Below are 23,678 nucleotides of genomic sequence, written 5' to 3'. Positions count from 1 at the left end.
ACCAACTTAGCAATAACAATTTGTGATAAAAAAAAATCTTTTAAGAGCTTTCTAGCCCCTCTGGTCGCCTTAAATTAATTCAATAAAACAAAATATTTGTACTGAAAACTATATTTACTTAAGCCACTATTACAATCGTTGCTAAACTAAAATAGACAAAAAAGTATTTTTGTACTAACTATGGTGTTTACATTTACTTCTAAGAACATTTAATTTATATTCTGTTTTAAGTTATTTACATGAATAAATCTATATTACAACAATAATAATCTTTACTTGTTAATTACATTTAATTACACATAATATAAAACAATCGTTTCAGGATTTTAATTTTGAATAAAAATTAAAACTGAACAACAGACTGATAAATAACTATTCCATTTCAAACTAAGATAAAAAAACTTATTTAAAGTTATTATGTAAAACCATAAATATTTCATAACATTTTCAGCTTGTGCCAACCCCAAGTATAATTCTATATAGGCAGGGATGGGGCATTTTTAGTTTCTTGTAACAAAAATGACAATTTTTCTATTAGAACAAGAAATTTTAAATAGGAAGAAGAAGTAAGCTCCAAAGTTATTAATGTAACATTTAATATTTACTTATAAAGAATATTTTATACAACGGCAAGTCTTCAAAATTAATAATTATGCATAGAGTTCGCATACATTCCGTGTTTTGAGCGAGCAGTCCGTCCCGAATAATGTGAGTATGTGTCGACATCTAGTGGCGCATGAGGGTGCATTATCAACACCGGTTGCAGCGCTAGTGATTTGCGCGAACCAGCCATAGATGTCGCGTCAGTCACATATGCGTTATTTACTTCGCCTGCAAAAGAATTTTTTTAATGAAAAACATTGATGATGAGATAAAAAAATGTTTTATTAATTGGTAATCATTAGTAAGTATTTTAAATGGAGTAATAAATTTAAATTAATAGGACCACGTAGATAAAATTTAAAACGTTTAAATTAATGTTCTTCAGCGCCATCTCGTAACGACAAGTAAGACTTGCTCAAGAGAATGATACAACAAAGCGCTGTAATAATAGTAGTTGCAATGAGACTTTAAAGCATAGATGGCGCTATCCAACAAATCTCTTACGTATATTTTAAGAAAAGCTTTGTATTCAAAAATATTGTTACTAATTTTACAAGGCCTAAATTAGAATTTCATCTATTTTTTTATTAATCCGTGTCACTCAAATCACTATTTCATTTCATACATATAATGCATAATTATATAAGTCTAGTGAATGTAAAATATTCAAAAATTATAGAGCCTGGTATTTTTTTAATAATCCGGATAATACGAATATAATTAATAAACGTTATTGAAAATAATTTTTAGCTTGTTGAAACTACGTATGTAGGACATTTACATCAGTATGCGGATGACACAGAAAGTGATGCCATATGGCTTGTACACGTAACCTGTCCTGCGGTAAAATAAATGTCGTGATTACAATATTGCTGTAATATTAACAAAAAAGAATTCTTATAAGAATATATTTAAGATTCCCAACTTTAAGAAACTTTAAAGAAATTAGTCGTTATCAATATAATTTTAGCTTTTTTTAGCATTCTGGTAAAATAGTTTATGTTAGACCTCCCAGAAGTCAGTTTCGTAAAAGTTATGCTTAATATAATTATGGTCAATACAAATCAGTAAATTCCTAAATAACCACATTTGCAAATTGAAGACAGCATTAGTTCGTACGTTGCAAATAAATTGAAAGCGAGTTTTGCATATTTATTAAATGCGTCATCACAAGAGTGGTTTCGTGTTCGCTTAACTTATGTACAAACATACTTTGGATATGATAAAACATTTTATATATGTCAATTGGCACGTTATTTTTTTTTTATGAAAAAAATATCTGTGTGTTTCGTGATCAGATTAGTTTTTGTCTAATTGACAAGTAAGTGATCAGTCGACATTTTGGGTCTAAGGAAATGTTCCTTCACTAGCATTGCTTCCTTTCCCAGCGAGGTAAATATACAGGAAAGGCTTTTGGTGAACAGGCGGGGTTCGAACCTACAATCGCACGCAAGACAAGGCTAAGATTAAACGCTTAAATGCCTGTCCTATACGTACTTCGTAATCAAACATTATATATGTTAACGTAAAATTGTAAACACCGTTAGATTGTAAACTATCTCGCGAGATTATAAACTGTCGAAAGATTGTGAACCTCAGCGTACTGCTTACAATTTAACGTATTATTATTCGGTAGATTGTACTACACTAACTTAGTTATCATTCAAACTTCTTTGGTCAATTACAGATTCATTTTACTTCCCAACAATTTCATATAACTACCGAATAATAATACGTTAATTTGTAAGCAGTTCGTTGAGGTTCACAATCTTTCGATAGTTTACAATCTCGCGAGATAGATTACAATCTAACGGTTTTTACAATTTTACGGTGACATATACACAATTTACGCGTTATAATTTATCGTAAACTAGTGGTTTCATTTTCAAACCCATAGCCGATATGGGAATCGGGTTGGAACGTTTTATGTAATACGTACATTTACGTAATAGTATATACGTAATAGGTACATTTATATGGAATGTTAACTGATTTCAACTATGTATGTAGCTTTTTAAAGCATTAGTAGTATAAAGTACTCTCTATACAATAAAAGTATTTAAAACAAAACAAAAACATTCTAGGTACATCCGTTACTTTACGCCAATGGATGAATTAGACAATTATTGAAGTTATACTTCTTTAGGCCCGTTATGAAAAATTGATGAGAGTGACATTTTACGATGCGCGCGCACCGTGACACAAAATTAACAGAATGAAGTTGCCCACGGAAGATGCTACGGCATTGGACATAATTTAAAAACAACATTCGAATAATAATAGAATTTATTAATTTTTCAAATGTAGACTGACTATAATGACTCCTTTTCCAGTCTTTGATTTATTGTAATTAATTATTTGCATGCAATCAAAAACTATTTTTAATAATGCCAAAGAAGTATAACTTCTTACGCGCGTACATAAGTACACGCACCCTTTTTTTAATGTGTATGATAAAGTTAATATTTCAAGGTCATATGTTGATGAATAGGACAATATATATTTGTATGGTGTCAGTTACCTTTATACAGTGAAGGCGATGGGTAGCTGGTATCAGGTTGCAGTCGTACATGTTTGGTGGCAAGTATGAAGGCCAGAGCAGCGAGTACAATTCCGTCAAGGCAGCCGATTATCGCAAGGATATACGCCCATCGGATATGGCAGCGACCTGCAAAATATTTTACCATTATTAGCCTACTTCAACTGTTTTTCTCCAGGGTACGAATAGTCCTACATCCTAATAATAATAAGCAAGTGGCGCTATAACCCTATATGACTTTGGTCACAGATTTCATCCGTGTATTTGATGATTTTAATTTTATCGGTAGATCAGCCTTGTTGCAGATCGTAATTTTTTTGATTAGAATATGCCGGTTTTCCTTCACCGTGTTCAATGCGCTCATAGACAGAAAGTCCATTGGCGGACAGCCGGAGATCTTATGACATCAGGGATCACTAGGCCAACTCTGCTGCGTCTTCCATACTACTAGATTTCAAACTACTTTCAAATATGTTTCGTAATTTTTAGTTTAGTATAGTAATAAACGCCACATCACATCTAGATGTGATGTGGCCTTTATTACTTTCAATAATATGACGGTTTTACATAACAATAAAACCGATATTATGTGCCGAGAAGGAAAACATACAGCATTGTATAATGAAGAAGCAATGTATACTTAGCCATGAAGTGCGATACATACCGAGTGAAATAGTTCCGCTTAAATAGAATAGATGGCGCTGTTATCGCCTCAACTTCATACTTATCTTAACCAGCTAGGACGGTGTCATTTCCACAGTCATAGAGTCTTCACCAGGAAGAGCTTCCTACAATGCTGTATGTTTTCCTTCTCGGCACATAATATCGGTTTTATTGTTATGTAAAACCGTCATATTGATGTGCCTCCGGAAAACATACAGCATTGTATAATGAAGACTTGTTTGTTATCTGCTGGTGGTATATAGTACAATATAAAACACAACGCTATGATGATTATGAAGAATTAAGGTCCGGGCTTTAGCTAAAGCCGTTATTGTTTATATAACTATTTTATTTACTTGCCATTATTCTTAATCAAAGCATAAGTATTTAGCAATTATTATTCTTAGTTACGGTATAAATATAACTACAGTTACTAGTAACTATATACTCATCTGATTTAGATGTACAATTAACATAATGATATAAACTTCCTATCATAACAACAAGGTATTTCTATAATTACGATGGTGCAAATGTTTTAAAGAATGAGTGATGAGTTTTCTCTACGAGAGTCTATCTCGCGGCAGTAATGATTAAAGAATCTATGTATTTGAAGATTTCCAATTACCCCGTGTAATAAAAAATTTCATCTATTGGTTGATTTTCGACCCAATTATTTTGCTGTTGATGGATAAAAAAATATTGTTTAGATTTTTTACTTGAGATCTTGTTGTACCTGTTACTCAAAGCAATATTTTTTTTTTTTTTTAAGACAGTTCACACCAATTGACCTAGTCCCATGCTAAGCTGGTGAAGCTTGTGTTATGGGTACTAGGCAACGGATATACATACATATTATAGAAAGATAGACATATAATTACATATTTAAACACCTAAGACCCAAGCACAACACCAAATGCTCATCACATCAATGTTCGTCCCAGCCGGGAATCAAACCTGGGACCCATGGATTCGCAGTCAGGGGTCTCTAGTCACTAACCACTAGACCAATGAGTCGTCAGGACTAACTGAAGTCTCACTAAAGTGATAGGGCATATGTTTTATCGTGGTTTTAAGAAAGTTTCCATGTTGACTGGCGTCTTGAGTGTCTGTCTTAGATTCGAATACCGGTGTTAAATAAATGTTACCACCATCATCCACGAATTGCTCGTCAGTAATTTCTAATAAAGTGAACCCTGCGGCCCAATGCTAAATGCAATACTGTGGCTGTTCTGCGAGCCGTATCGAATAAAGTGTCCCTAGGAGGGTTGGAAGAAAGCCAGTCTAGTACTATTCGCGGGTCCCACGTGACGGATGATTTCACGACTTTTGGTTTAGCTACTCCTAATACTCTGAGGATGTGTTTAATAATAAAATTTGAAAATGTTTGTTGTTCTACATGGGGACCGCAAAAAGTTAAAATTGCCGATTTGCGAACAAGGATGGTTGATAGGATAAATTCCTGTTTTGGCTTTCTGTACTGTCTAAGTGTTTGTTTTGTAATATTATGTATGTTAGCTGTAAGATTACTTATAATTAAATAAATAAATAAATTAATTTTCTTTTAGAAAAAGTGATATTAAATTTTTTGCAATATCGGCTGTTTGAGGGGATTTTGGGTTCACTTGAGAGCTGTCACACCATGACAGCCCTCTTTTGATTGTGGGTAAATAAGTGGACAGGTGGAGTGACCAACTCTTCAAAAGTAAATCTTTTTCCAGTGTGGACCAGTCTTTTATTTGGGCACCCCACCCCCAATTTCCCAAACTTTTAGGGTCAATGCTTGTATTTGTGGAGGAGACAGTGCAATTGTCGTATCTAGGAGTGTCTGCGATAGGTATTGAATTTCGTGGGGGTGATCTAGAGACCTGGATTTCAGGTCCTGCAGCCAGAAACCTTGCGGCCAATCTGAAGCAACTATCAGATAGGTTCCCGTCGCCCGGTTTAGGTGTGCTAAAACTCAGGGTAACAGACTTGGAGGGGGAAACACCCATGCTAGAGGAGGAAGGTGCCACTACGCAGCCTTTTTTCCCCTTTATAATCTGTCTGCTATGCTGGTAGGTAATGTACCGACAGAGTTATGTTGAATTTGTCCGTCAGGTGCAATAGTTTGAAGGTTAGTGTAAGTAACCCTATCGATTTCGTTCCACCTTCTGTTTGAATGTATGCAATCAGAGTTTCATTTGTCCGATTGTATTAACACGTGTGTGTTTTGTAATATTTTTACATTTATTTTTATTGCGGCTATCACTGCATATAAGTCCTTTTTGTTGCAGTGCCACGTTTTCTATTGGTATGACCATTTTCCTGACAAGGTTTCCGTCTAGATGTGAACCCCCCCCCCAACCCCAATCCGAGGCGTCCGTCGCTAGGAAGTGGGTTGCAGGTTCTTTGTGTATAGGCGTCGTCTGATGAGTAGCTCCGAGCCACCACATCAGTTCCTGCCCTACAATCTGAGGCAGCAGTTGACCTCGACGGGGTCGGATCTTGTTGAATTGTCGCAGAAAGATCTGTACCTGGCGACAGTGAAGCCTCCCGCGGGGCACGAGTCTAGTTTGAAAGTTTGCGAAGTTTACTTGCCCTAGCAAAGCTTTGTAACTCGCGAATACAACGCATAACTATGGTTTTTGCGCTGTATTTTTACCTTGGGTAGCGACATCACATTGACCATAGTATTCCAGCGAATTCCAAGGTATTCTAAATTTTGGGTTGGTACCAATACGGATTTTTTGGTAATTGATTTTCCAACCTAGGTGTTCCAAGTGTCTCACGGCCTCCGCGGCCTGAGAATCTAACTTGGCGGGTGTTCCAAGTGTCTCACGGCCTTCGCGGCCTGAGAATTTAACTTGGAGTGGTCTTGGTTGACCAGAAGGTAGTCGTCTAGGAAGACTAGCACTCGACATCCCTTCGCACGTAAGGTCTCCGCGACCCAACATGATACTGCAGAGAAAAGGTGTGGTACTGACGCTAGCCCAAAAGGAAGGCAAGTCATGTTTTCGTATAACTGCCCTTTTTAGCTGAGCCTTAAGAAAGGTCGGTGTGATCTCGCTGCCGGTAGATGGAAATAGGCTTGTGATAAATCTATTTATCATCCAGTCCCCTAGTTGAAGAAAGTCTGGGACTAAGCCGTGGGTGATCAACCGAAAATGTTTTGTCTTTACGAATCGGTTTAGTTCTCGCAAATCTACAACAGAACGCATCGTGCCGTTGCTTTTCCTGCGAAGAACCATTTTGGATATAAAACTGGGGGTTTTGTTGAGAACTGTTTGTAGGATACCTTGCTTGATTCAGGAGTTCTATGATTATCTGCGATGTCGTAGGTGACGGTTCGGTTGCGTATTGACTTACTATTCGATTTATTGGAATTAACAAAGCGGTTTCTTGTACAGAGGTATGCGGAATCCTTGAATTATGTTGGATAGTAATTTTTTTCCGTCATTGTTAGATAACGGGTAGTTTTAAAGTTGTTTATGACTATCGATTTTCCTGTTAAACGTTCGCATCGTTTCTTGTTTTAGGTGGGTATTACGGAAATTATTTTTTCCATTTTGTGCCTGGTGTCTGTATTTGGATGTAGACGCTTACGATTCTTTGCATCTAGGTTTAAAAAGCTCTTACTCTTGAAGGTTGCGGCGGAGATAACCAGAATTGCGGCCCACCGAGGGATTGTATTAGGGACGCGAGCTTACTTTTGTCAAATAAAAATTCCTCGCTAGGAGGTATATTACTAAGCGCAGTTTGAATACTTTTGTCCGAAATCTTACTTATTAATCTTTTACGCCTAGTTTCTATACATTCCGCTCGTTTTCCGCATACAATTTGCAGGGTTTGTTCATGCAATTTGTAAGAAGGTGATTCATTACCAACAATATAGGATATTTTTGTGAAAAGATTTAATCGCGGGTTTTAATTCCGTTGGGTCCAGTTTATGATTTTTTGTAATCCAGATTGTAGTAATTCCCTTTGACATAGGAGTTTTAAAAGCTTAATATATTATTATATTTTTATATATTTATTTTGTAATTTTTTTCTTTTTTATCGGCTTTCTTAATAATCTTTTTATCATCAATATTTGTGATCAATATTTGTGACCAAGCCCAGAGATTTCGATTTTCGGGTGGACGGATTAATAAAAAATGGCTATAGTAGTTGGTCGGTCAGTGGGTACCTTCGTCATTGGACGCACTGGCGTTGACATTTGGTACATAATATCGTTGATGCATTATAAAATTTGTGAGGAAACTCACCTGATTATATAACGCGTCGATCATGGGATCGACCGTTACCTGTGCTACTCGTTTCCTTTTCTTTCGTGGCGGTCCCTCGCGCTCTGAGTCGCTATCAGACGCGCTGCTGGTGCACGTGGAGTCCTCTTTGTCTTGTTCGCGACCTTGCTCGACACTTTTTTAGAATACCTGCCTGATCGGCCCCAGCGGCGGCCTTATCGGCATCGTGAGCCCATTACGCAATTGTGATGTATAATAATGCGTTTTGCTAATAATTAACACTAAGAAAGACTATAAGGTTTTAAGTCGTTATTGAGTTGTTTCGGTTTCGACCGCACGCGGCGAAAGTACACAACGCTATGACTGTGGAAATGACACCGTCCTAGCTGGTTAAGATAAGTATGAAGTTGAGGCGATAACAGCGCCATCTATTCTATTTAAGCGGAACTATTTCACTCGGTATGTATCGCACTTCATGGCTAAGTATACATTGCTTCTTCATTATACAATGCTGTATGTTTTCCGGAGGCACATCAATGTAATCTTATATCTTACGTCAGACTTTTTGACGTTTCTTGTTTGCTATTCTCACGACCAAGTTGCTTAGTCTTTGTTTACATACAGTTATTATTATTTACTCATAAATAAGTATGACTTTTTTACATATATTTTTATGTTATTGGATTAGGTTGGATTATTTAAAATATCGTATCTCACCAATATTGTACTGGTCAGCAGTGGGTCCACAAGTCTCCTGAACCACTGCTTCATTCCACCCGGCAGGGTACACAGCCACACCGCCAACCATACATAGCGCTGGAAAAATAGAACATACACTTAATCCGCGAAGCCAGCTAAAAGCATCGAAACAATGCATATAGGTATAATCCAACGGATATTCCCACGAAATATCATATAACAGAGCAAAGTTACTTGCTTTAATAATAACCTGTTGTACCCAACGGTTGCATTCCTGATTCCGTCGTAGTCTATTGCCTATGGACTAGCCATTACACAATAATTTAAAAGTTTAGTCTAAACTAAAACTACTATAGTATACTGCACGGTATAGTGTACATAATGTTCAGAAGTGTTGGCGAACTAAGTCGTTATTAAGTCCTTGGGGAGCAAACAGCAAGTTTCTCTGAGGAAATGTGATACACGGATATACGCGGTTTGCGGTGACATTGAGGTTTTAATAACTTGTATCTGGTGTAGCTTGTTTGCCGCTTTGATTGCTTTGCCAGCATATTTTATAATAACTTTCGTTCGCCTAGTGATGTGAGAAAAAGAAAACTCGTAGATAATCTAAAATCATCATGTTATTAATTAAATAATACAAAATATCCTAAAACTTGTAACCGTCTTCAGAATGCCAAGATAAAGATGTTCGTTATCATTTTGACTTCATAATGCCTCCAAAATTTTAAATAATTATGATAAATTAAGATTATAAAGAGGCATTTTTTTTAGATTCTACCCTCATTTAGTTTATAAACAATAAAAATAAAACCCGAAAAAACATTTAATGACAAACAACTTAATCAATTTGTTAAAGACACTGGAAGGGACAAGCGTTTAAGATACAGACTAGGCCTAGTTTAAACGATAGTGCTCATACAATTATTTTATGTACGAGGTTAACCAAAATTAATAGTGAGAACACAACGATTCCTTGCATATTGTATGTTTATAACCTTTAGAATGTAAGTGCAAAATGTAATTGTTTTTATGGTCAAATAAAGTAATTTTTTTATTTGTACAAATTCGAAAGAATTATTGTTCCTAATCGTTATTAAATCGAACTATTACTATAAAACCAAAGTATTTGTATCAAAAATCTTAAAAACAGATGTTATTTGAATAATCTAAACTGAACAAATGTTATTTGAATAATCACGAATCACAAGTGTACATTGTGTTACCTACGTGAATAAATGATTTTTGAATTTGAATTTGAACATTAAACAATCTAATACATCCCTGAGACATAACAGTATATCGACAATGCACAATGCATTTCCCATACTTTTTGCCTAAATAACTGTTTATTGTTCTCGTATTAGATAATACAGCATTAATACTATTAACGTATAATACAACCGTTTTAGTTGAGAATGATAGTGTATAATGTCGGAATAATTCTGTTACAGCATTTTTCATACAATTCCAACGCAGAGTGAGAGTGCTACAGGTAGAAACTTATCAAGATAAGATGAAAATGATAAACGCTTGCGTCCTAATAAGGGAACATTTGTGGACTTACCCAAATTAATGGTTGCAAGACTGTATGCATACTACATATAAACATTTTAAAGGGAGCAATTGAAAAAATTGAAGTAATGTTTTCTGCTGTGGATCATGAATGTTTTTACTGTATCTCTTTACTAACGGACCCAGTGGCGTAGCTAGGCAACCAAGGGCCCTGGGGCAAATTGAAAAAATGGGGCCCGCTGCTATGTAAACTGATTAGGTTTTATCAAATATATATATGAATATACAAATACTTTAAAAATGCTAAGCTACTTAAGCTATTTTGTGCACTGCAGGGCACTCGAACAACTGTGTTGTTTAATTCATTCTTATAAATGCCTCCAATCTCGAATTCCAAAATGCACTATCCGTCAAATTGACGACACTGCCAACCTACAGAAAGAATTTAGGGGAATTCCCTTAGCATAACTTTTGAATTTCTCTCAACTGAGTTGTCATGATTAAAGTGGGGTTGCAACCTGTTATATTTATTTTGAAAATGGGAGAAATTTCCAAAATTTCAGTTCGATAAAGATTTCTGGTAAGGATTTAAGGGCCTCCTAAGCTTGAGGGCCCCGGGGCACTGCCCCGCCTAGCCCCTAGGCCCCTACGCCACTGAACGGACCTTTGGTATTTTTTTACAGAGGTTTTTTATGTTTTTTTGGACTGATGTGCCATATTAAAGAATAGTATCTGGAGAAATGGAACTGCGTTGAATTCTATTGCGTCACAAAGCTAAACGGTAACGAATGCGGTTCTCAACGCTATTCACTAAGGCCGTCCATTCGACACCCTTCTGCAACGGACGTTTCTTGCTTTGTGAAAAAATAACACGTTCTTGTACGGTGAAGTGGTGGTGACAAATGCGCATCTAATTAAGAGTTCAGACAAAGCACTACCTCACTCAGTCTGACTTTTGTATATCAAAAACGTCGGAGTTAACATAGAAGTCAAAAAGAAAAAGTCATAGTAAATCGTCTTTAAATCTTACCCGTAGGCCCAAAACGTTGACGTGTGTCAGGCATAGAAGAAAAATTTAATTAAGGAAACAAATGCAGGACTTTCTCTAATGTATATGTAGGATCAAGGATTAGAAAGTAAATAAGTATGCACTAAGTAACAAAATGTAAAGCTAGCTGTATATTTAGAGTCAGTTTCTCTTGTAGAAAGCGGTTTAGAGTAGTGTAGACAATCAGTATTTACAACAAATTATATGAGAAATAGATTATTACGGTTTCCCTTTTCTTTATGTAACTATCACGGTGCATTTGCTACAGTTTCTTTTATTTCCGGTTTGTAAAACAAGTAATTTTACGATAGAAGAAGCAGGCCGATCATAAAATCTAATTTATTAATACGTAACACATTTATGAACGGTTAAAATTGAATGGTTCTTAAATACATTAATGGACGTACATTAAAGGACGTACGGACGTAGGCCTGTTAATAATCTCTCCGAAACTCTAATTTTTTTTAACAAACTCAACAGTGACTTGTAATGAAGCAGAAATTACATATATCTTTCGATGGTTTTATTAATAGACTATTTAATAATTCACATTCGTTAATATTTGATAATCGATACTCTGGGAGGTATTACTAAATATTTAAATATAAACTTACGAAGAAGATTATGACTTTACACTATTCATTTTATGCATATAATATTAACTAAAATCTTTGTTTCACGGTCCATAATTATTTTGGTAAATACATTTAGCTGGCTACCGGTTATGTGACCGTGAAGCTTAAAATTTATTTACGGAACTTAATACTTTACTCTATGCGTTATTAAATAATCGAAACGAATAGGTACAGGTGTATCATATAAGTTACATAAGTATGTATAAAAGCTTTTCTCTGCTATACAAGTAGGCAAAGCAAATACAGACGAATGTTGTTTTTTGAATAACTTTGAACTTATAGTTTGTCCCGTTAAACCAAACAAACAAAATCTCTTATAACTCGACATATTATATGCAGTGTACATACATATATTAGGTAACATAAATCACTTAAATTTTTGTTATTAAGTTATTATGTTCGTCATTACTCACTGTTATGAATATATAATTAATATTCATAATATGAATAAATTCGCGATTTGTTACATTGATTTATGTGAGCATAAAAAAATTATTTAAATAAAAATAATGTCAACAAACAAATGACCAAGGTGACACTGGTCCTATGCTGTTAATCAGGAACTTTCAAGAGCTTTAAATTTTTAAAGAAATTGATATACATAGAGTTATTTTCTAATTCGTAGCGCAACATTGAAGTGAAAATCAAAATCGGTGGTGTATGCAAAACTGAGGTATTTAAAATAATTCATTAAAATCTGTTGCAGATTGAAATCCTTCTAATACATTTCTCATTTGATTGAGATAAGTACGTGCATGTTCTAAATTAGATACAAACGTATCATGATAATATAATTATTTTAATCATGCAATCATCTTAAAAATGTATTATAATTTGTAAATAGCGGCACGTGATCAAAAATATGTCACGCGCGTTTATTGTATGATGTTTGAAATGTGCATTTATTTGTCTATTATGTATAATATGTTGTTTACAACGCGGGGAAAATCTTTGAAACGTTATTTTTCCTTAATACTCAGTTTTTCAAAGTTGATATGTTTTCATGCTTGGTTTGCGTTGTGTTCTGTGTTTACATTTTCGTGCCTTTTATTGTTTTCTTTTAATATAAGGTGTGTTACTCATACTTTTATTAAAAAATCTTATGTATGAAACAATTTAAGGAAACTTCTATAATTATAACTTATATGTATTTTTTACATATCTTGTATTTGTGACGTGTCATGTTTCCTTATTGATAAATATATAAAGAAAATTTATTGATAAACATACAGGATTTCTGAATGCCTCTGAACACTAATTCCTCGACGAATAACCGTTCATAATAAGCTTGAACTTATTTCTATTATTTTCCTTCTTAGCCTGGAAGAGCTACTTAGCTACAAGTCCAACTATTGCTATTCTATTATTGTTGCCTGATCATTTTATATTACGCAATGAGGAATTAATAAATGACGATTCTATTACAAACCAACATGATATACGGTCATAATCATTTTTAATAAATCATAGAAATGTTGAGACGTCGTTGAGTAACATGGCCCAGATATGTGTTGTAATGTCCAATTTGTTACACACTAGATTTTAACGAGTCTTTTTTATTGTGGACTTGAATCTGTCTATCATCTGTTTTATTACGTCAATATGAAGTATGAAAGTATAATAGTAATGGAAGCTTTCGCTTGTTATCTCACTCGCATTGTCCGAATCGATGGAAGAATGAAAAAATTAAGAACGATGAGTTACAATAGCAAACAGTCTGTTTCGGTCGGAGTCATTTGTTACGAATCCCTTCACTTCCATTAGATCTTCTTTTCTTATATTAAGTGATAGTGACATTTATTAAGACACCAAATATTGTTGTCGTTTACGTTTGTCAATAAATCAACCAAGGACTAACCAATTTCTAGCATTTCTGCTTTAACAAATCTAAATCTATAGTCGTATTTTTAATTAGACGAAGCCAACTGACAGTAGCTAATGTCACTTTGTAAAATAATGTTGCCATATTTAAAGTAATAGTGATGCGTTCAGTTCTTGTTCAATCAGATGAATGAACAATGAGTGTGAATAGTTAATCATTTCAATCAATAAAAGAATATTATTTCTATTTCAAAATTGTATAAAAGTGCTCTGATATAAGTAAGGTACTAGTACTATGTAACTACAATCAGTTTTTTGACGTCTTATTACAAAGCGCGGCGTGGCGACTAGTGCCATCACCGATCATTAATTCAGGGGTTTTTACTTTGTCACAACACTATTTTTATTTCATTAAAAAGTGACACCAACGTAAACGTCAGTTGACTTCGTCTAATTAAAAATAGGACTATAGTTATATTTTACTACTTTTGTGTTTTTCTATATATACTAACGTCAAAATTAAGCTTAATGTATTGGTTATTGAAATATACATACGTAAATATAGGCATAATCGTATATAAATAATTAATTGGATTTATGTGCACGAGAGATTGGTTGTCAGTCAATGCAACTCATTCTAAATCCATACATCACCCCTCCCACAGTTACTAGACGCATTTCTATGGGTTCTGGACATAATTATCTATGACTAAAATTCCACCTACAAAATAGTTCGAAATACATTGCTCAACAAAATAGAAAGTATTTCTTTAAATATATTTTAATGTATAGGGAATACTTGCAATAGTTATATGCCTAATTATATATCTGAAATGTGTATTGGAAATCCTGAATAATATTGGGTTACAAAACGAAAATTTTACGCTTAATGCTGTTCATAGATTAACTAAAACTAGCCAGTTTCTTCCAAAATCTATTTACGCTGTGATGAAGAGAAATCAGTGCTTTAGTCAAATTAAATTGATTTTTAAGGTTAAAACCACATATATAATGGTACTGATTATCAATTGACTTTTTCGCAGCCCTATCTTTAATGCAACGTAACCTTTTATTTATTCATTCTAAATGTCAGAAGGCGATCAAATAATGACTCAGCATTGTTGCGATATTTTATTAAATGTTAACCAGCCGCGAATTCCTCAGGTGTAGGCATATGAGCGCGAACCCTATCGCACCTGTCCTGATCAATGTTAAGACTCTTCCGCTTACATGCGATATCCTTTTCTAGTTCTCCTCTATATTTCATGAGTTCCGAACGCACTGTTTGAGCCTGACGAATTTTATCCTGCAAGGACTCTGATGTTTCCTTAATAAATTTAGCTTCAGCCATTAAAGCATACTGCGCTTCGTCCCTGCAATTTTCAACATTCGGTCGCTCATAATTCCTGGCGAATAACCTAGTCATAACACACTTGTTCCTCTCATCCACTTTTCTTAATGAATCTTTTAAATAAATAATGAGGTTTTCAATATCTGCAATCTTTTGTAGATTTTCCTTTAGGTTTTCTTGTAATTTTTCACAAAGCTCTTCGGTTGCAGCAACAGTTTCTGCTAAAGCTGCGTTTGTTCTGTCGGCCTGTAGCTTCATATCTTGACTGCCCATTTTAATATTAGTCATGAGATCTCCTCGCAAATCGACTGACATTTTCCTGACCTCTTCACAGTTCCTTATACTCTCTGCACAGAAATGTTCCCAGTATTCTAAAGTGGTTGCATTTTCCGGCCATCGCGCTACGCCTGGATGCCACTGTACTAAATTTGATTCTGGGGAGAGCGATAAATTCTTTCGGTCGACTAGTAAGCTAGACATTTTGTCGCCCCAATCGAACTCAATTGATGATTTCGCGGCTTTATTTCTCTCCATCTGTGTCTCGACTTTAGCCAAAGTATTTAGAAATACTCTTCTCACCTCTCCGACAATAGCTACTTCTTTAATCAACTCTTGTTCAGCTTCATCTCTTACTAAATCCGGTTCATATCTACCAGTTCTTAATTCCAAGCATTCCCTGGAAATTGCTTCTGGCATCATCAATATTCTGCATGCTCCTTTTAATTTAGCTCGATCTTCATCTAAAGTATTTATTTCATCAGTGATTGCATTAAGCGCTTTTTCAACCTCCTTTTTCCAATGAGATAGAACTTTCACGCGTTTATCAAGTTTATTATTAGAATCATTCAATTTATTATCCAGATTACTAAATGCATCATTTATATCTTGCTTGGTCTGTTTCTCAAGTGCTTTTGCTTTATCTGTGGCCCGAGGCGTAAGAGTATATTCATTAGTTTTCCTCCATTCACCCGTAGAATATCTCGTTATTGAATATTTGTCAACGACGGGCCGCACACCTGTGGACCCTGCTTGGGGTGTCCAATCAATATGGCCAGCAGCCCAAGGAGCAATTGGACCCATACCTAATATATCGCCACTTGTACTATCAGTAGGTTGAGGTAAATATCTTGGTGGTGCTCCAGGAGGATATACTTTGGTTTCCGGTGGCTTAATCATACCAGGGACATAAGGCGCGGCATTAGTTTGTTGCCCACCCCTCGATTCTCCAGCTTCCTTGTACACTTTTTTCTCTTCACCTTTATTCATAGTAGGGCAGATTTGTGGGCAAGTTTTAGCAGGATTCGCCATTTCGACAAGAATTTTAATATATTAATAAAAAAATAAAATTACCATTAAAATTAGTTAAAAGTAACAGACGACTCAACTGTCATCTGATTAATGCATTCTCTGACAAGACATAAATATATTTTTAATTCCCTCTCTAAAATAAATAAAAAGGTCTTTCTTTAAATTATATCGAAAATATGTTGATGATACGAATAAGTATAATTTTTTCCCTTATTCATCTAAGGCAGATGCCGATTAAAGAAAACATTTTTCCATTTGATATACCTCGTTATCGTTATAAAGTTTTTGATCCAATCCCACAGCGGTATCTAATGGTGTTAGCAAATTATACATTAAAGAAAGGTCAGTCTTTGTTTTAAGTTCCCAGGTACGTGGGATTGCGTTAATGATGTATTGTTTTTGCGGCAACTTAATATTTAGCGTGAAGATTCCAAGGACTAGCGGGTGTAAAACTGTAACTATTTAAATGGATCCAGAAGTAAGAGATCAGCAAAAGATGGATTTATCATACAAAAAAATTTGAGATTCTATTCAGGACATTTCATCTGTTACTAACTGTATAAGTATATAAAGCATGATACATATACATACATTTGGGCTTTTCTGTACATGTGTGTGTATATATATTTATAAAGGGTATAAACTATACACGTACTATAAATATTGGGCTTATACAAGTGTACGCCTCTATATAAACTATTCATGCGATTACAAAACCCTTTCTATCGGGCACATTTGCTATACATCCGAATCATTTGACACCGATCATCCAGATCGGTGTACGTACGGAAAGGTTGCTTGAACAAGGACAAAAAATACGTATAGAAAATAGCTTTTTTTGTTTTAGCATATTTATAGCATCGCATATTTTGATATTATGACGCGGATTACATCATTACAACATCTAAAGTCTAAATCCGTTGAATCATCTTAAAATTCCATTTGTATCAACACTTACGTAAATGTTACTTTGAAAACACAAAAGAGTGAAAGGTTGCAATTAGATTTCACATAAATAACTTAATGATTGCTATTTTACAAGCCCTAATGTTATGAAAGCATCGCGATAAACTTTAGTCATTGTTATATCAAAGAACATCTTACATCTTCACTTACAACCAGTATTTAGACTGCAGGAAGTGGAAATAAAAATTACACAATATCAAATAAAACGTTTTAAATTGCATGTAATTGCAGCATAATTACTTCTTTAATTTGCTAAACTAGACAACATAACTTTACGATCCATAAAGTTCAGATTTTGAATTTGAATAAGATTACGTCATTTTTTTAACATGTATTTTTAATATCCAGCCAATTCTGAGGCTGATGGATAATGAGATCTTATAATTCCAATTCTATCTCTGTCAATGTTCAAAGTTTTTCTTTTTGATGCAATTTCTCTTTCTAAAGTGATCCGTTTATTCATCAAATCTTTCCTGACTCTCTCCGAGTTCCTCAATTGACCAAGAAGTGACGTAACCGTCTCGTGAATCTTTTTAACTTCCTCTATCAAGCCCAAATGTGGTTGGTCTCTAACGTTCTCCCCATGTGGCCTCCAATTATTTCTGTTATCTAGTCGTGTTTGAGCTAATTTCATAGCTGCATCCATTTTTCTAATCGATTCATGTAAAGTGTCAATTAAACATTCCGTATCTGCTAATCTCTGTAGCGTAGAGAGTAAAGTTTCTTCTAATTTAGTGCATAGTTCCTGAGTTATAGCTACAGTTTCGGCTATAGAAATGTCTGTCTTATCTGCCTGGGTACGAAGCTTTCTACCACCATTCACGAGGATAGCATTAAGACTTCCACGAAGATCTGTTGACTTTTGTCTTGCAGCTTCACAGCTTTGCACGTTTTCTCTGCAAAAGAATTCCCAATATTCCAAAGGTGCAGTAAAGTCACCGAACCGAGTAGCTCCAGGTCTGAACAAAATCGTATTGGATTTAGGATTAAGGCTTAAATTAATTGTTTCAGTATTATAAGCCATTGCTTTATCACACCAGTCAAATTCGATTCTGTGTTTAGCAGCCTTATTGATGGCTAATTGTTCATTAATTTGATTTAATGTGTTTTTAAGTGTGGCCCTTACTTCACTTACTAAGTTCATTTCTTTGATTAATTCTTGTTCAGCGGCATCAGCAACCAGATCTGGTTCGAATCTGTTTGAACGAAGATCTAAGCATTCTTTCGATATTGATTCAGGCAACATCAAAACTCTCGAAGCCCCCTTTAATCGCTGTCGTTCTATTTCCAACATTTCCACTTCTTCTGTTATAGCTTTACATGCTCGTTCAACTTCGACTTTCCATCTAAATATATCCCGCGCTTTTTGCTTCAATCGTTTGCAGTTTTCGCTCTGTTGTTTATCGATATTGCCAAATGCCTGCATCATAGAAGTTTTGGCATTATATTCAACAATATTTGATTCAGTTATAATTTCAGGATCAAGGACCATGTCATTGTGTTTCCGCCATTCGCTGAGGGAATATCTGCTGATGCTGTATTTGTTGACGCCAGGTCTTGTACCAGTCATTCCACCAAGAGGCGTCCAATCTACTTTACCATCTGCCCCAGGTTTAAGATTGGGTAGATATTCATATCCAGAAGGTGCAGGCCTCATTGCCTCCACTGGATTTTGAGGAGCTGAACTAAACGTTTGTTCGACTTTAGGTTCAACATCAGATGTTTTTTGTTCAGAGATTTTAACTTCCTCCAATGCCTGTTCAGGCGATTTTTCAGCCTTTTTAAAAGCTCCAATATCATTACATACTTTTGGGCATCTATCGTCTTCAGGAAAAGTTGTCAATGTGGTCATTTTATGTTTTTCTATAAAATAAAAAGAATACAAAATAATGTAATTATAACGTCAAACATCGATTGTAATTTTCATTTGGATTTGACATAACTTGGACCGGGCGCGTTTTGTTTTTTTAAGCAAATAGGTTTTATACAATACAGTTACTGTAAAACCTTCCGAAGCTAGCTAAAATAAAAACTTACAAAAAACAGTTATCAAGTCACCGTTATCTTAAAGGCATTTAATATTGTACTCACTAATAGCTTATATTAGGTATTTCCTCAATATATTTATGAAAACCAGTCACTTGACTATATATCTTTGGTGATCGGATAAACTTCTTTCGAAATAGGCGATCATATGTCCCAACTACTAAAAGTTGCTGATATTAAATCGTTTTGTAATAACCTTGATCGTATAAATGCACTTAAATTCGATTAATTCAACCGGATTGTATTAATTAAAAGTGGGTCTAGTAAATTTGTAGTTGTTTACCATGTGTCCTTTACGAATTATAATACGAGTTGCAATAAAATGTCGTGGTTAAAATAATAAATTGAATAAATTATATTTAAGTTATTACATATGTATATAGTGGGTATATAAAAATAAAGAATTCTAACAAATACAGATTTTGAGTTGTTATTTAAAATTCAAACCTTGGTAGCGACCTCTAAATGTCATTTAAAAATTTCAAAAAAAAAACTGAAACACTTTTTTATGGTATATTACCAAATTACGGGGGCACCACGAAATTAATGAAAAAAAATTTTTTTCATAGCATTAAGGACCATTTAGTATATATATGTACTAAAAGATTTTTAACTAAGTAAATTCGTTGAACCTACAAATGAGGCTACTTTGTAGAAAGTATAATTCTCGTAATAGCGTTAAGTGGAAACGCTAACAAATTCTACAGGGCTTAGAAATGCTAGGACAAATCAATTAGGAAGGAGAAAATTTAAGCTTTACATTTACGATTCATATCTTTCTTAATTTAAAAATTATTATAACGATACGCGTCCAAACAGCTTACATAACTTTTCTATAATTAAGTATTAATACAGGAATTTTTCCTGCTCCTAAACTTGTAGCATTAAATTGGAAGATTCTAAGGGTAATTCAGAAACGAGACTAAGCAATTTCGTAATAATTTCGAAACAGTTTTAGTGCAATGAAGCATTGCAAATAATAACAAGTCCGTGAAATTGAAATAAAGATGAATCTTATCTAAATTAATGTGAAAGTGAACGAAAAATGACTGCCGTTAATACTTATTGTTTATTGCTAAAACTCTATAAAATAGTTTTGAATTTCGAAGTATTTTTCTCTAATAAATGACGTACTTACTTGTTTATTAGATTTTAGTAATAATGTATAATCTGTGCAAGTATATCGGGTATTACGGGGCATTATCTAGGTAGGTCACATACGGCACACAAGAAAAAGTAATTTCAATTAACACAGTGATGTGGTACACGCAGTTTTTACGGTCATATAGCGGTGCATGGGTCGTACGTCTAACCGGATTCACCATTGTTTGTGACTGATACTTAGACATAAAGGCCGATTTACATTATCTTAGTGTTTAGGAGAGTGGTTTAGGATAGTACTTTAGTTGAACATGTAAACGCTACTTGCTTTAGTAAACGCTACGCTAAAGAACTTGACTTTCAAGTTGTACTAAAGCACTCTCCTAAACACTAAGATAATGTAAATCGGCCTTTAAGGATATACATAAAGATAGTAGAATACAGTAGTATAGTTTTTAAAATAGGTTATATTTAATTAATTGAATACGCTAGCGCTCAGCTTTTTTATAAAAGTGTACAAGTATCAAATTTGATTATAAAAAATGAAGAAAAATACTTATAACACATAATTCCACTTTTGGATTGGCATAGTGCTTTCATAAGGTATATATGTATAATATATCTATAGCGATAATACATGTCAATTTAATAGCGACATTTTTAAGTGGAATGTATACTATCTATCTAGTGGAATAAGTTTGTTGATTTTATTATATTAGTAAGACGGTCGACGCAAGGCATAATCCCCTCAGCGTAACTAAGACGGAAATCCGACGTGACCATGACCGGAAACTATTTTCTTATGACACTCAGTAGCAAAAACTTACTAAAATCATTTAATATAAATAGAATAACTTGTAACACCTCAATAACGTGAATAAAATTATTTTACAAAACGTTTCACATCTTACGAAAATGTTTACGAAAATTATTATCTAAACCTGTGTCTCCAAGTTTCTGGGCTGCCTATTATTATGTATGAATTTTATCATTAGAATAAGTTCGATTTGATTTTTCACTATCGATTTTCTGTACGCGATGTTAAAAGGATAACGTAAAAAACGTAATCATAAGAAAATAGCGTTAACATCCTGTAGTTAATAAAGGTCTAGCAACGTATTGTAACGGATATAGAGAGCAGGTAAGAATAAGTTTTGCAAGCGTTTGCGCAGGATGTTGCACCTGCCGGCTTACTGCAACCGGTTCAATATTTATCCCTTGGAAAGTAATATTTTATGAATCAATTATCATAATATTATAACACTTCTACAATATCAGTTAATACTGTCTTATCTTCTAACACTAACCGAAGTCTATCTATTAGGATCAAAACCATTAGGACATTTATTAATATTAAGGTTAACAAGAATCTAAAGGCCGTTAATTATAAAAAGAATTAAGAAGGCAATTAGTGTTAATCTCTATTTAATAACCGTTTAAGTTGACCTCTAATTAAACGAAGGTAAAAACTAAAATTCCTAACTGCGTAGTAATTTAATTGTAGAGGTAAAGAGTCTGTTTAAAATAAGACGCGAAATTAATTAGAGTAATATTATGTAGGTACAATTTATACTATACTATACAGATACCTATACAAATTGTTTTCGTATACACATTTGATTAAGTTATTAGGTTACTAATGTTAGTGTTTGGATATTTAGTAAAGGTGAGGGAAAATTATGAGTTTACTGACCTGATAACAACTGTAACCAGCCGCAAATGTGAAAGACGGTGGTTGATTGACAAAAGAAAAACAGGAGCAACGAACAAATTGTAAACAAAGCGAGTGCTACCGCTACTGCCACTAGCACTGTAGTCACTTTGAAAACAAATCCATTTATTGATATAAATTCGTCCAGCCTCCCTTTACAATCCTCGCTGACCTCGTCTGTTCTACAAATCTGCCACAATCCAAACTTTCTAGGGTATTCAGTCTCAAGATCGCCAATCCATTCTGGCGTCACGAATGCCACAACGCTGATAATCGCATAGCAAATCGTGAATATTGCCCAAAGCACACCTATAGCTTTCGAATTACGAACGTAATTTGTGGCGTACAAATGTGACGAATCCACGTATTCAATTTTTGAACCCATATCGATAGTTTAACTTAATTAACACAACACTATGAGCACATTCTTCGAATTTTTAATCTTATTTATCTTTGCACATGTTAGAAGTAAAGAGTAACTTAAAAATAAAGTACGCTTATACACGACGCTCAACGCACTAAGCGCAGTCTAAACTCCACAACACTAAACACTAAACAGACCGACAACTAAAATTCCACTCCCACCAACCGTCCACAAGTTCACAAGTCGTGAGCTGTGAGCCGCGAGTCGCGACTCACGATGACGAAGTAGGAGTAACGAGCCACGAGGTGAACAAGATACTGGCTTATGTCGATCAATGTTCAATGATCAATTTATTCACCTTTTATAACTTGGACCTAAAAACTCTTCGGAAATATGAGTAAAATTCTATTATTAATATTCTTAGAAATAACGGAAAAGATTCATTATACATCATTGCAAAAATAAAATAATTTATGCTTTTAACTTTGAGTTTTATTAGACTTAACATATTTTTTTAATGCAATATACTAAATCCCCAAAGTAAATTCCATTAAAAAATTATGTGTTCGTTTCTGTGTTCAAATAAGACAAATAACAAAACAAATTGAATACATATGACAGTATTGTTGTTTATTGTTGTTAAGTACAGAATATATAATAATAGCATTGGTTTTTACGAAATCTTATGATGATATTCATTCAAAGGAATAATTATTAATTCAATTATCACGTTTTTGAAGTGAAACTTCTTTAGGCGCATGAGGGTACTTAAAAAAAAACGTCACAAAGATGTGCAGCGTTTATGTCGAAGAAAAGGGAGAGAGCGATTGAGACTGATTGAGAGAGAGTGAGAAGGGTGAATTACCTTATAGACATTCTATTTTTAAAATTAAAATTTCGTAAAGAGAATTTATAATTATTAGTATTTTATACAAAATAATTTATTGAAATCTCAAATAAATAAAAAAATACACAAACTTTTTTTTTATGGCTCTGGCACGGTTTGTGCATTAGCCAGCGTCAAGTATAAGATTAACACAAACTTTATAAACTGACATCTTCGAGACGTTTTTTAAAAATTG

At 34.2% G+C, this 23,678-nt stretch overlaps 3 protein-coding genes across 3 annotated transcripts; all 3 read right to left on the bottom strand.

Moving 5' to 3' along the window:
* Positions 1-95: 95 nt before the first annotated feature.
* On the bottom strand, positions 96-22,807 carry LOC125052894 (LHFPL tetraspan subfamily member 3 protein). Its single transcript, XM_047653964.1, has 4 exons — positions 22,215-22,807; positions 8,749-8,847; positions 3,125-3,271; positions 96-831 (listed from the first exon to the last, which is right to left on the bottom strand). Exons 1-4 carry the CDS (start codon positions 22,615-22,617, stop codon positions 644-646), a joined length of 837 nt encoding a protein of 278 aa, XP_047509920.1. The 5' UTR covers positions 22,618-22,807; the 3' UTR covers positions 96-643.
* On the bottom strand, positions 14,770-16,515 carry LOC125052892 (tektin-4-like). Its single transcript, XM_047653962.1, has one exon. It carries the CDS (start codon positions 16,406-16,408, stop codon positions 14,891-14,893), a length of 1,518 nt encoding a protein of 505 aa, XP_047509918.1. The 5' UTR covers positions 16,409-16,515; the 3' UTR covers positions 14,770-14,890.
* Positions 17,571-19,679, bottom strand: LOC125052893 (tektin-4-like). Its single transcript, XM_047653963.1, has one exon. The coding sequence runs from the start codon at positions 19,224-19,226 to the stop codon at positions 17,712-17,714; it is 1,515 nt and encodes a 504-aa protein (XP_047509919.1). The 5' UTR covers positions 19,227-19,679; the 3' UTR covers positions 17,571-17,711.
* Positions 22,808-23,678: the final 871 nt, after the last annotated feature.

The sequence above is a fragment of the Pieris napi genome, chromosome 10 (assembly GCF_905475465.1).
Source record: "Pieris napi chromosome 10, ilPieNapi1.2, whole genome shotgun sequence".
Taxonomy (NCBI): domain Eukaryota; kingdom Metazoa; phylum Arthropoda; class Insecta; order Lepidoptera; family Pieridae; genus Pieris; species Pieris napi.
This window is presented reverse-complemented; position numbering and strand designations above follow the sequence as displayed.